Source organism: Mauremys mutica, chromosome 8, assembly GCF_020497125.1.
Source record: "Mauremys mutica isolate MM-2020 ecotype Southern chromosome 8, ASM2049712v1, whole genome shotgun sequence".
Classification (NCBI taxonomy): Eukaryota; Metazoa; Chordata; order Testudines; family Geoemydidae; genus Mauremys; species Mauremys mutica.
Window position 1 is genome coordinate 80,911,979 of NC_059079.1, and position 14,084 is coordinate 80,926,062.

Consider the following 14,084-nt stretch of genomic DNA (forward strand, 5'->3'; position numbering starts at 1 on the left):
ATGCCCTCAGTCATTGCTCTTTACAACTTTATTATTTACCAATCCCCACCACTACGCACTTAATGATCATCCTTCAACACGCTCTTGGTCTGTATTGCAGCTACATAATGTTACCACAATTCTCTGCATTTAATATAGGTAATACCATGAATATTGAGATAATGTCAAAGACAGAACTGAAATGTCTTCAAAGGCAGCCCCTGAACAACACATTCCAGTTTAAGGTGGTAAAGCTGATGAACCACAAGTATTTCTAATCTATTATGTGGATAAATTAATTATTTTTAGGACGGGACTCTTCTAGTTCTTTGGTGGCAGAATCACATCAGGATTGGCAAGACAAATGTGAAGGCTTCTCCTTTAATATTTTGGCCAGTGTTAGTCAAAGAGTTTCTCTGAATTATTGGGGACCTACAGGCCACTACCTATGCTCTATGCACTACCTATTATGATCTTCTGGCATATGGCTTCTGATGGCACAATGACTTAGATATTGGATAAGCGATGTAGCAACTATCACAGCAGCATCATTCTGAGACATCAATAGAATCCACCATCAAGACAGTGAAGAGGGCAGTCCATAACCAGATGTCTTGCTCTTTGTTCTTGATACTATGGTGATGAGTATAAAACACTAAGATAGTGTTGGATTCCATGTCCTTTCTGGATGTTAGAGCTCAGTGACCCTATCCAGGCCATTATACCACACTAAGTGTCTTTGTACCTGAGTCCCCTAAACGTTCTAGACACAAGTACACCAAATTATACTCAACCAGTTCATGGAGGAGCTAAACCTTATGTTGTATCTGAGTCTGTCTGGAGTGAGACGAAGTCTCCCCTGCCAACTCTGTGCTGCATGGTACAGATTGTGCCTTGTTGCAAAATCAAATGTTTTTGATATGTGCGGTAATCCTAGTGGGTTCAATTAGTGCCTTTTCCAATACACTTTTTCTTCATCAGAAGCCAGACTTGCATTAGAACCCCCTTCTCCTTCCCTTCCTTCTACTATTCAGTTCAGGAATGCTTCTTCTTGATACCCAGCTCAAATGACACAAATGAAATTGTTTAAAAAAAAGTGAAGTGGGGCCAATGCTTAAGTGCTTGGCAAACTGGCATATTCTCCACAGAACATACAAACACTTGCAGTATTATGCAGAATGCCATTCAATAACTGTTCCCCATGGGTGCCTATACTTCAGGCTATATCTCCATTTAATTTATATGTGAGGACCAAGTTCAGAGTCAAAGATTGCCTTGCACTGCAATTGAAATTTTAACTTCCTTTTTCAAAATTCAGTCACCTTTCAACTTGTTTGATAGCCAAACTTTGCAGTTCCCTCAAACTCATGACATACATACAGTATTTACCACCTACAATAATGGAGCCCATTGTCTAGAATGGATTGGTGTACATTCATATGCTTTGGTGCTGTTTAATACATCACAATGCTGGATATGAGGAGTGAACACATCAGTTTGAATTCATTTATACTTAGTTGATGCTCTATGAAAAACTTCCATGTCTTTGTCACATTTCATGTTAATAAGCCTGATTCCTGTAGTATTTTTTCCTTGTGGCTACATTTATGAATATTGAAAGGGAAGAGGGTTTTGCTATCTTATTAATATTTTTCACTCATGTTCCCATAAAATTACTTGTTTTCTTTTTAATACTTTAGACTGTACTAACACTGATGTTCATATAATGCACTTAAAATCACTTTATCTGTAATAAAGAAAAGACCCATGACAAACTCATGGACAGACAGAAATTTTTGCATGTACAATGAATTTTTGTATTGTAAAAAATAAATTTGACTCTTACGGATGAAAGGGAATAAAATGCTGCTTCTCTTCATCGCTTTCCGCTTTACCTTTTATGGTATCTGTAATATCCATAACTAGAAAAGTAGAAATAAAATTCATGAATATTTAACAACATGAAAAATTATTCCTCTCTCTTACTAGCACAACCTACATTAAAAGCATAAATTGTGCTTCAGGGCAGGTATGTATTTTAGGATACGATTTTCAAAGTTATTAGATGGAAAGATATCATACAATGGTATTTCATCAATTATTGCTAGCAATGTAAAGTACAATATACCAAAAAATTATTTACACTCAGTTGGGGTGCCATACGATGTACCTTGTCCAAGGAGATGAACTTCAATCTGAATGGAATTGAAGCTGAAGCCTTTGTTAAAACTTAATAAGCTGAACTCTATGTGTGTACTGGTTTAGAGAGAGAGAGAAAGAAAAAACCCTTTTCCAGGCACTATGATATAATTTTCCATGTAGAAATGGTTTATTTTAATTTCGATTCTCCCATTAACTGTTTCCAATCAACCCAATTGCACTGGAGCTTAGTTTTCCAATATGTAAGTTGTCAGTTGTACAGTTTTCTATTTCATTCTTCATTTTAATATTAGGGGGGGGCCACAAAAATGTCTAATTCTAGTTTTGAAACCTGATGCAGTAGCACCCAGAAAGAATGGACACTTACCCTACAATATTTGCTGTTCTTTGAGTTGTTTTAGTCAGCGTTGATACCACCATAGTTGTGCATGAGCCTCTTGGACTCAAGGCCAAAAGACTTTTTTTTTTTAAATATCAATGAGCATCAGCATGAACTCTCTATCTCTGCAGGCTCTCATATGAAGGCGTAAAGGGCAATACTTCCTCAGTTCCCTTGCTCCAAAAAGCAGGGATGGAGAGCAAGTTGCAGGATCCATACTGACAACATCTCAAAGAACCACAGTTGCTGTAGAGTAAATGTTCCCTGTTCCATGAAGCTGTTTAGGGACACCCAGAACATGGGGCTGTGTTCCAGGCCACCTTGGCTAATAGCCATTGATGGACTGCTGCTCCATGAATTTTTCTAATTCTTTTTTGAACCCAGTTATATCTTTGGCCTTCACGGAATCCCCTGGCAATGAGTTGCTCAGGTTGACTGTGCATTGTGTGAATAATTTCCTTTTGCTTGTTTTTAAACCTGCTATCTATTAATGTGGACAAGAGGGTATAGATCACTCGATAAATTGCCATGTTCTGTTCATTCCCTCTGAAGCATCTAACACCAGCCACTGTTGGGAGGCAGGAAACTAGGCTAAATGGACCATTAGTCTGACCCAGTAAGGCCATTCTTATGTTCTTAGATGATATGGTACTCTGCTCATATTAAGTGTAGACAGGATCAGGCTCTTATATTCTGTAAGATGCTGCAAGCTGCACAGCTCGATATACCTGACACATTAGATTCCTGGAGAATTTTTTTCCATCAGTAATTACAACAAATATTTAAATATGCTTTCATTTACTACATATTTTATTCAGGTGTTTAATCAAAGGCATTCTTCCATTTTAAGTTTCATCTTAATGCTTTTTTTCTCTGCCTTTAAATAATCAAGTTTTTTAATTTTTCATTATTAAAAAAAGAATAAATGTAAATGGGCTGTGATTAGAAGCAAATGCTGCTAATAATTTTAAATGAAATGGTTGTCACCTGCCACACCAAAAGGCCGTCGCAATCCTTGAGTGCATTTTTTTGTATTGCTATCTTTTAGATCCATTCTTCCAACCCGGACTATTTGACAAATCAAATAAACTTTGTCTCGGTTAAGATCTTTGTTTCCAAGATCCTAAAAATAGATGACAAAAGAAAATTATTAAAATATGACCATTGACATTCTGCAGCAATTACAATACCAATTGACAAGTACCAGAAAACAAACCTAAGATATAGGCAGGGAAGGAAAGCTATGTTTTAACATGGTCCAAACAAAGTTATGAAAAGGTAAGGAAAGAGAGAGAGAAAGGCATTTCCACATGGCAAGAGCTACAGGACAGAGTATCCTGATATTATGCAAAAGTCATGAGTATGGGGAAACAGAAGAGGCCAGTGCTAGAGAACTGGAAGGAGATGGAGGAAGGATAAAGGAGAGAAACATCTAGAAGTGTTTACCATCATTAGTACAAACAGGAAATCACCCATTCTAATCTCTACTGCAGTGGTTTTCAAGCTTTCTAGGCTGTGTACTCCTCTCCAAATAAAGTAGTCTACCGTATACCCCCATCTGAGTTAAGGTCATAATATACCTATGATTAGATTGCCAAGTCTTACTAAATAAATTGCTTTGTTCCCCACTACAGGATTTTTCTCACGCATCCCAGTTTGAAACCCACTAAGCGTCTCCATTAATTCAAAGAGACTGGCAGTTGTAAAACCCATCAAATGCAGCTGCTAACCCAGCACCCTGAATAATATAACATCCCTGCCAGCCAAAATTTACGCTACTAACCCTCTTCCTTAAGACCTCTACCCCAAAAGCCCAGACAACTCAAGCCTCCTCAAGTGTCTGAGCAAATAGATGGGCTCTGCAGTGTTCCCTGAAGGTGAGTGAATATGGGCTAATTTCAGATCCAGGGGCCTGGGGAGAGTGATCTCAAGTCCCTCTCCTTTCATCTAACGAGACTCAGGACTGAGCATCTCCACTGATCCCAGTTGCGGCAATATTACATGGGGGAGAGGCAGTCCCCAGCAGAGAGTCCCCAATAGATTTAGGGCTTTCTAGGTCATCAGCAACTAAAACTCTGCCAGAAACAATAGGCAAACCATACTGTTCCTGGAGCATTTGGTGTTATGTGCTCATGATGCATAATAACCAGTCAAATATTTGCACCATCATCAATTTGAGTTGATTTAATTTAAGCTTTAATTTACAATAACGATAAAGCTAATGTATGGCTTAATTTACTACATGCATTTAAGTAGTCAACTCACAAGGTTGTAAAGAAGTATTTATCATGGTATTTTGGCCTGCATCCAGAGAAACAGCCTGATTGCAGTTTGGGAGTTCAGTCAGAAATGGAACATAAAGTTTTGTCGCTGCTGATGAGATTAGCAATCTTTGCAATTTATTCTAATGTTACTGAAAACTAAAAAATTATCCTCACAGCACAGCACAGCACAGAACTGCAAGTCAGAAAAGTTTCAGAAACCATGTAGGATAATCATCCAAGAGCTTGAAAGCTCATGCAAACATCCTGAATCTTCAAGACTGGGGATATATTGTGAGGACAGGCTCAGTGATTGAATTTCTTGCACTTCCACTTACAACCGGAAAGGAGAGGGTACAGTTATTGTTTAGTGGTTGCCTGGTAGCAACTAATATCATTAGGATTGCATAAGATTTGAATGTATATCCTTGTTCCCCCGTGTCTCACACACAGCAAGTTTTCATTAAGTCATTTTTGGTTTGAAAGTTTCATGTTTTTGGTCCATAGCTAACATTTTAAAGCCAAATCTCTTCAGCCACTTTTCAGTTCTACAGAAGTGGGGAAAAAATATCCACTTTCTTTTTTCTTCTCCAAATATGACATCTCTGATTTACCAATCACTGGATGGAAACTCCACATGTAACCAGTTCCAATTTAGAAGCATATCCAAGGCAAGTTTGGGGAAAAAAATTTGGGACAGGGAGTTGGGAATGTATACCCAACTGAAAATAAAATCATTAAGCATGGTCAGAGTCATCGCAAAGTTTTCTGCCTTCCCTAAAAGGCCAGCTCCCTTTATGACATCACACTGTAATTATCAGAACTTTCTAGTCTAGAAAGCTCTGGAAGCCCAGTCCTTCCCTGAAATCAGGGGTTATTTGCATGAGCAATATGTCATTTGAATGCAGCAAAATCATTGCCTTAACATCAGAAACAAGGAGAACACTACAAGAATGGAAAAGCTACAGCTCCCATAATTTTAGGAGATCTCAGCCATTCTTTCTGCTCCCTAGAAGTTTCATGCTTGCATTGAAATAGTTTAATTCTGTGTCAAACTTTTTCAGTTGTCAATAATTAAGGCTAAGATTTAGCGAGGGTATTTTTAGTAAACATCATGGACAGGTCACAGGCAATAAACAAAAATTCACGTCCCGTGACCTGTCCATGGCATTTATTATAAATACCCTGACTAAATCTTAGCTACTCCTGGGGCCCTAAGGTGCCACTGCTCCGGGGGGACCCCAGGGTGCCAATCGCTGGCTCCTGCTCTGGTGGCAGAGGCTGACTGCTCGGGGACAGCTGTGGAAATCCCGGAGATCCCAGAAAGTCACGGCATCCATGACTTCCGTGAGAGACTCGCAGCCTTATCAATAATACATCAGCTTTCATATAAACTGATGTGCTGCTGCCTTTTTTACCCAGCCTCCAGAAGGCTGCCCTCTAGCTTACATTAGCAGAAGCTCAAGTCAGAACTCACCATGCCCCCCGGTGATCAGTTAATTAAGTGTAAACTCTGACCCTTCTCCCAGTCAACTAACCTTCACGAGAAGCCAAATTCAGAACCTAACTGGGAACATTTAAATACTATCAGAAAAAGGCAATTTCTTTTCTTCCCCTTCCCTCTTCTTCTTGAAATTAAAAATAGAATTGTATGCAATGTTAAGGCTGTGTAATTAAAATAAGTCACAAAATGCTGAAGTACAGCAACATATACTCATCCATGTTGTGCACTATATATATTTCATTGTACTCTTTCAAATTAAGCAGAAATATATTTATCTTAAGTTAATTTAGCTTAACTTTTTCAATATTTTTACTTGATTTTGCTTATGCAACTTCATCTTAATAACAGGGCATTCAGGCATTTATTTATGTTGCGCCATCACAGTGCCCAACACACTTCCAACACAAGGCCCTTAATGAGATATCACATCACAATATAACTCAGGAAAATGTTGCGCAGGGCAACGGTGTGTGTAAGGAAAGAGGAGGAGATATTCCACAGTTCTGTGGAAAATGGTATGTTAAAAATGGCAAAGAGTCCTGTGGCACCTTATAGACTAACATGTATTGACGCATGAGCTTTCGTGGGTGAATACATGACATGCATCCGACGAAGTGGGTATTCACCCACGAAAGCTCATGCTCCAATACATCTGTTAGTCTATAAGGTGCCACAGGACTCTTTGCTGCTTTTACAGATCCAGACTAACACAGCTACCCCTCTGATACTTGTTAAAAATGGGTTTCAAAGAAAGGACAAAAAGGGTATTCAGGTTTCCCTTGACTTCAGTGAGCTTTGAATCAGGCCCCTGTTGTACATGAAATTGAAGACTTTTCCAAATAATGCACAGACCTGATAATGAGACGAGACAAAGATCTCCATATATTTTTTTCAGCAATGTCCAGCATGGCTAATGCCAGTGATTCTAAATAAAACAGTGAGGGCAGTTGGCAATCTACTCACCCTAGAGCTAATTCTGCAAAAGCTCCTGAATCTAAAGATATTCTTTATTGTAGACAGGGCTAAAGGCATCAGTCAGAGAGGCTATCATAGAGTAAGTAGGGGTGTAGTACAAAGAGTCTTAAATATATATGAGAAGGAAGATTTTGCACTGGTTCATCTGAGCTTTTAAGTACATTCATCATCATCACTCCCATAACCGCATTGGTAATTGGGGCACCATCATGAGCAACCAATTGTCTCCACCCCTGACAATTGTGTGTCAGTGCTTGAGTCTCTGCAAAGTCCATTCATATCCATTCTTTTATGTTGTCAATCCATCTCTTCTTCTGTACCTCTTCTTCTCTTCCCCTGTACTGTTCCTTGAAGGATGATCTTGGATAGGCCAGATTATCTTGTTACATGGCAGTACCATTCAGTTTGCACTTGTTCACGGTTGTCAGAAGGTCTTCATATGACCCAGTGCATTGGGTGATGATGTTGTGGACCTCTTCATTAGTGACTTGGTTGAAGTAGGAGATGCCCAGGGTTTTACGGAAGTATATCATCTCTACCACCTGTATTTTCTGTTCAAGTTCTGCCGTAAGGGTCCATGTCTCACGTGCATGCAGAAAAATGGAGATGACCAATGCATGCAGCAGTTTCAGTCTAGATTTTAGGGAGATGTTCTTATTCCTCCAAAATGGCTTTAGCTTTGCCGCCGCTGCTGTTGTTTACACAGTTCTTGCCAGAATTTCTGTCTTTGAACTTTCATTAGTGAAATACTTGAACTGTTTCACTGTCTCCAGCTCTTGTCCACTGACTGATATGTTTCAGAGTGGTAGCCGTGTTAGTCTGTATCAGCAAAAACAACGAGGAGTCCTTGTGGCACCTTAGAGATGATGAAATGGGTTTTAGCCCACAAAAGCTTATGCCCAAATAAATTTGTTAGTCTGTAAGGTGCCACAAGAACTCCTCGTTGTTTTTGCTGACAGTGATATGTGAACTGATACTGTCATGTTTGTTTGTCATCGGCTTAGTTTTCTCTGCACTGATATCCATGCCATGTTTTGCGGAGTTTTCATCCAATCATTTCACTAGGTTGGCAAGTTCATCATTGCTGCCTGCCAGGCCATCAGTGTCATCAGTGAACTGAAGATTTTAGATTGTTCTCCCCCTAATGCTGACTGTGCATATGTGATCTTCTAGGGCATCAGTCATTATGCGCTCCAAGTAGATGTTGAACAGTGTGGGTGAAAGAAGGCAGCCTTACCGGCCTCCAACAGTGGTGCGAAATCACTCTCCTATTGCGCCATTGACGAGAACTGCACTGCTGGCCTTTGCATACAGTTGTTTAATGGTAAGAATAAGCTTACAACCAACGTTGTACTTCTTCATGGTTGCTCAGAGAGCTTCATGCCATATTCTGTCAAATGCCTTCTTGAAGTCAATAAAGATGTGGTAGATGTCCAGCTGGTGTTGTAAGTACTTCTCACATAGAACATGAAGGTTGAAAATCTGTTCTGTGGTACACCTCTACCTCGATACAACGCTGTCTTTGGGAGCCAAAAAATCTTACTGTGTTATAGGTGAAACCACGTTATATTGAACTTGTTTTGATCCTCTGGAGTGCGCAGCTCCACCCCCCTGGAGCACTGCTTTACCATGTTGTATCCGAATTTGTTATAGCGGGTCGCATTATATTGAGGTAGAGGTGTACTTCTTCCAGCTTGAAAGCTAGCCTGTTCTTCATCGATAATATTCTCCGCTTGTGGCTTCAATCTGTTCAATATGAGTTTCAACATCACTTTAAGCACATTAGGCCCCATTAAAGTTAATCATGGGTACTTAAATGTTTTGATGAGTGAAGCTGGACTTAACCCCAGCTTCAAATTATGATGCTGAATTAGGGTTTGAGCAGCAGCTCTCTCAATTGACTAGAGACACACTTGGAAGAGACATTATAGAGCCTCAAAATTATGTGGTTCTAAAAGTAGACAAAAATTTGAAGAAATTCTCTCCTCCCACAACTGCATCATCCACCACTTATTTTCACCTCTGAGTATTTATGGACATTATGTAATTTACATTCTTAACATTACACTGAAAATAATTTACTCATATATGCATGGTTGTTTATCATTGTTAGTAAGTTCCCATTAACCTTGTAAGGAGAATTTCCAAATATGAAGGACCTTCCAAGATTCCTCAGGTTCATTTGATTGGGGAAACAAAGTCACTATGTTGGTCCCCAGGGTGATTAGATAATTTTCTCATTAATATTCAGTGACACTGATTTAGTGATGTCTTCATCTCTTTATATATTTATAGTATGAATCACTGGTAACTGTTCTGCAAGATGAATTCCTGATTGATATCTACATCCCCCTGCTTATTATACAACATCTGTCTACAGGTTTAGTAATGAAATTCTACTGGATTTGGATATCTGCATCAGTAATGGTGTGAACATTAACTTTTGCCAAATAATTTGACAAATCAGAGACATGAATAAATGCCAAACAGCTTCATCTAAATAATTTATGTCTGTCCCACTACGTCATTCATATACCCTTTTGCTAATCTAACCATAAGCAGAGTGCACAAACATTCTCCACCTTAAAGTTATTACTTGTAATGAGCCAACTTAATTGGACTTGAAGGGAAAATCATTTAAGTAGTAAGACAAGATAATCAAACATGACATAGCAGGAGATGAACTCAGGACCAATCAGAGTTAGTTTGCAAGTGCTCCTCTCCATTTAATTACTCAGACTAACTTCCTTTCTGAGCTCATTCAAGCCTTCCCGCAACATGTAAAAAAGTTCTGGGAGTGACCATTAGCAATGAAAATCCTATTTGCAAGTTCAAAATCTAGTCAAATATGCAGAATGTTTACTCACAGTGAACACCACTTTCAGATTGTTGAGCATATCAATCTCCTTTGGAAAACCTTTACTCCCCCATCTCACCAAGTAATTTTCACTGTTTAAAGAGAGAAAGTAATAATTTGTTAATATCATTTAACAGAATTCTTCACCATGTGTCATTAAGTACTGTAGTACTGCTTAACACATAGGTGAATACCATACAGTACCACATCTTTAGATTTATAATGCATGATTTAACCATTTCTCCCACTCTTGGCATTGTCCAGTCACTGAAAGTTTTTTCCTAAGTACGTATCTCAAAGAAAATATTGTGTTGCCATTTTTGTGCCCAAAAACAGGGATCCAAAATCATTTTAAAAGACAAAGCAAAAAAATCCATTTCTATTTTATCTGAGTAAATATGAAACAACTTTATCAGCCCAATATTATCAATTTTTAATATTTTATTTTTGACTATTTGAATGTATAAGCTCAAAACACAGAAGACTTAATTATTTGTCAAAATATGTTGTAGGTTTACATTTACAAGTCCAGCTCCTGCACACATGTCAAAAAGTAACTAGTTTCTCTCACTTCTTGCAACAATGCATGGATAAAAAACAATTTAGAAGCCCAATCCATCACAGTACATCCACCAACCTCCCAAGATTGCATAAGTGCAGATGGCCACATGCTTCAGAGCAGATGGAAATATCCAAGGGAAAGCACCTCTCATTTGAAAGCCAAAATAAAGAAATGAACTTCATCTTCCATGGAGTAAGGCTACTTCAACAAAGTAATTATGATTACTCTTTTTTTTGCCACCTCAAATTACCCCTTGGAATGAACTACCAAGAGAAGTGGTGAATTCTGGATAGATTGAAGTCTTCTTCAGATCAGGACTGAATGCCTTTCTGTAAGATAACTTGTTTGACTAAAAAAGCAACAAAGAGTCCTGTGGCACCTTATAGACTAACAGATCTATTGGAGCATAAGCTGTGTCTGACGAAGTGAGTATTTACCGATGAAAGCTTATGCTCCAATACATCTGTTAGTCTATAAAGGTGCCACAGGACTCTTTGTTCCTTTTTACAGATCCAGACTAACACGGCTACCCCTCTGATACTTATTTGACTAAAGTGTATTGGACTCAGTACAAGGTATCTGGGTAAAATTTAATGGCCTGTGAAATACATGAGGTCACACTAGTGAAGCAATGGTTCCTTCTGGCCTTCAACCCTACAGATAGTACAACACTCCATCAAAATGAAACAAAATATGTCTAAAACCAATTCTCCTTACACCCACACAAAAATCTACCACCAGTTATAGTCTTAAATTTTTAAGGCCAAAAGGGACCATTCGATCATCTTTGTACAACTTCATGAATAATACTAGCAATAGGATTTCTTATCGTTTCTCTTGTATTGAGCCCAGTAACTTGGTTTGGCTAAAACATATCATCCAGAAAAGTATCCAAACCCTGATATGACAATATCAAGAGATGGAGAACCCACCACTTTTCTCGGCAGAGTGACAGTGAGGGTGATTAACCATTGGAATAAAAAATTGTGCCTTATTTCTGACTTGAATTTGTCTATTTTTAACTTTCAGCCATTGGTTCTTGTTATGCTCTTCTCCATTACCTTGACATTTTTAACTTACTGCTTGCTGAATAAGGTATCTGCTAAAGTAAGTCTAATTCTCTTGTTCTCAGAGAGCCAAAATCAACAGCAAAACATAACCACAATTAATGTTTAGTCATTCTTTATTACAGAGTGACTGAATTCAAGATGAATGCTCAAAGACAACTCTTTACAAGACCAAAACATCAGTTCACCTTACTCGCATCAATAGTCAATTGAAGCAAATGGCTTGTTGCTTGTCTAAGGTGAGCCGGATTTGGCTCCATCTTTAATACTGAAATCTTATCCAGGATGATTTTTGTTAGAAAATGGCTGTTTGAGAAGAACACAATAAGACTAAGACAGAGAAACCACCACAATGAAAGGAGAATTATGATACATAAATATAATAGAAACTACAAAAAAAGAATCAAATGTAAGATAGATTTAAAAATAAATTCAATACAATAGAATACAGCATGGTAACATTTTGGAAGTAAGCAATTCAACATGTATGTAGTTCACCTAGATAGCAGTTGTCCTAACAGGACCACTTTTCAGACTCTTAAATCTACAAGTCTAAATTTCTCTGAGTATTTTATTCCAGGCATAACCACCATTGAGAAGTTAATAGAGTTAAGCCCAACAAAAATATAAGTTAAAAAGCACTACTCGAGTAACACCCATTAAGCACAAAATGTTCACCAAGAAGCATAGCAGCTATTTCATTCAGATAATCCAAAGGAAGAACGAAATAGCAAACTGGTCTGTCTCCTCTATGGTATGGCTGCATAACAGTAACCTCTGTTAACGCCACCATGATCAACTGAGGTCTAAATTAAAGTGGGAAGGGGTCCACTTCAGAGCAATGTATATAGCTGGTAGGAAGTAAAATCTGAATCTGATCATCATTTTAAGACTCCTTACTCTTATCACAGGCAATTCTGGAAGTATCCCTGATCTATCTTGAACAGAATCCCAAAGGAAGCTACAATTCCTAACTTAGCTGGCCCCTAAAAGTTGTGGACTGACTATGGACACTAGATTTATGACTTATTACAATGATCTATAACCCACTTACAACCCCCTCAGCTTCCTTCTGCGACCCCCCCCCCCCCACGAATGGAAGAGTATTATTGGGCCACTTCATCTTGAATGGTCCCTTGAAATATGAATTACCTACTTATGCTAAACAATCTGCTCCACCTTATATTTAGCTTTGACATTCAGTATGTTTCCCAGACCTGAAAAGGAGCTCTGGGTAACCTCAAAAGCTTGTCTGTTTCACCAAACAGAAGTTGGTCCAGTACAAGAGATTACTTCACTCACCTTATCTCACTAATATCCTGGGATTGACATGGCTACAACAACACTGCATACATATTAGAAGCTATTGTCTGTTACACACTGTCCACAGAGTAGCACCACACTTATATCAGGTCAAATGGCAATGTGCTCATTTTATTAGCCACAAGCAAGCATGTCAAAAAAAAATACTGAACATAAATTTACAAAATATCAATTGGGAAATTAACACTCCCTTTGTAGCATTTTTCAAATACAAAGTTTCTGTTGTCCTTGTTCCCCAAGAGTTACATGTCAATGAAAGTTACATACATTGGGATATAACCCCTCAGCCACCAATATCTAGCACAAACGTGTGTTTTGGGTGCCTTGCTGATCAGAAATGTGCACCAGTTTATTTAGCTTTAAGAGCTTGACTGGTAGCCATCTATATAACACTAAGAGATGGATTTTGCTCTCAAAACATAAAAATCACTGAAAGAAAATTTAGTGCATTTCTGCAAGAGCTACCCTACAGAAGTAACTAGCTTCTGTCCTTTCATTTTCACGGCCCACAATCCCTTTTCTTCAGGATCTCAGTTTAGTAAATGATACAGCTGAAGTTTGAAGCTTCTTTTACAGAACATTAAGAAAATCACATAAGTGAAAACCTGCCAGTCATGACTGACTCCACCAGCCATTAGTGTAATCGTCACTCAAATATCTTTCTGCTTTCCTCTGCCACTCCCTATGCATGTGAACAAATCCCAAATGAAAAAATAGCAATGCTACTACCTTGTTCTCCTTGAATTTACCTGGTTGCAATACCTACTAATTTCTGAACAGTGACTAGAGAGAGAGCGTCCTATGACTGCAGTTTATTATACTTAAAATAATAGTTTCAGTGCTTTGTTCTCCTCTCAGTCCCCATTTGCTTGTTTTCACCTCCTGTTGCCTCATGTGCCTGGTCAGTGAGCTCTTTGGCATTAGAGGCTGTCTTCTTTATTACATGTGTTTACAGCGCCTAGCACAGAGGGGCCTACAGGTGCTATCCCATCACCAACAACCACCACCCTCCCACCT

At 38.5% G+C, this 14,084-nt stretch overlaps 1 protein-coding gene across 3 annotated transcripts in view; it reads right to left on the reverse strand.

Moving 5' to 3' along the window:
* The window catches only part of DOCK2 (dedicator of cytokinesis 2), a 518,836-nt gene that overhangs the window by 442,150 nt on the left and 62,602 nt on the right, over positions 1-14,084 (reverse strand). The window contains exons 10-12 of one of the 3 annotated variants that reach the window (XM_045027214.1): positions 10,126-10,207; positions 3,506-3,641; positions 1,826-1,901 (exon numbers count right to left, since the gene is read on the reverse strand). In XM_045027214.1, the coding sequence (XP_044883149.1) occupies positions 1,826-1,901; positions 3,506-3,641; positions 10,126-10,207 (294 nt within the window). Of the gene's footprint in view, positions 1-59; positions 377-1,825; positions 1,902-3,505; positions 3,642-5,393; positions 5,525-10,125; positions 10,208-14,084 lie in introns of those variants that run through there. The other 2 variants (XM_045027215.1, XM_045027217.1) reach the window with 2 other exon arrangements.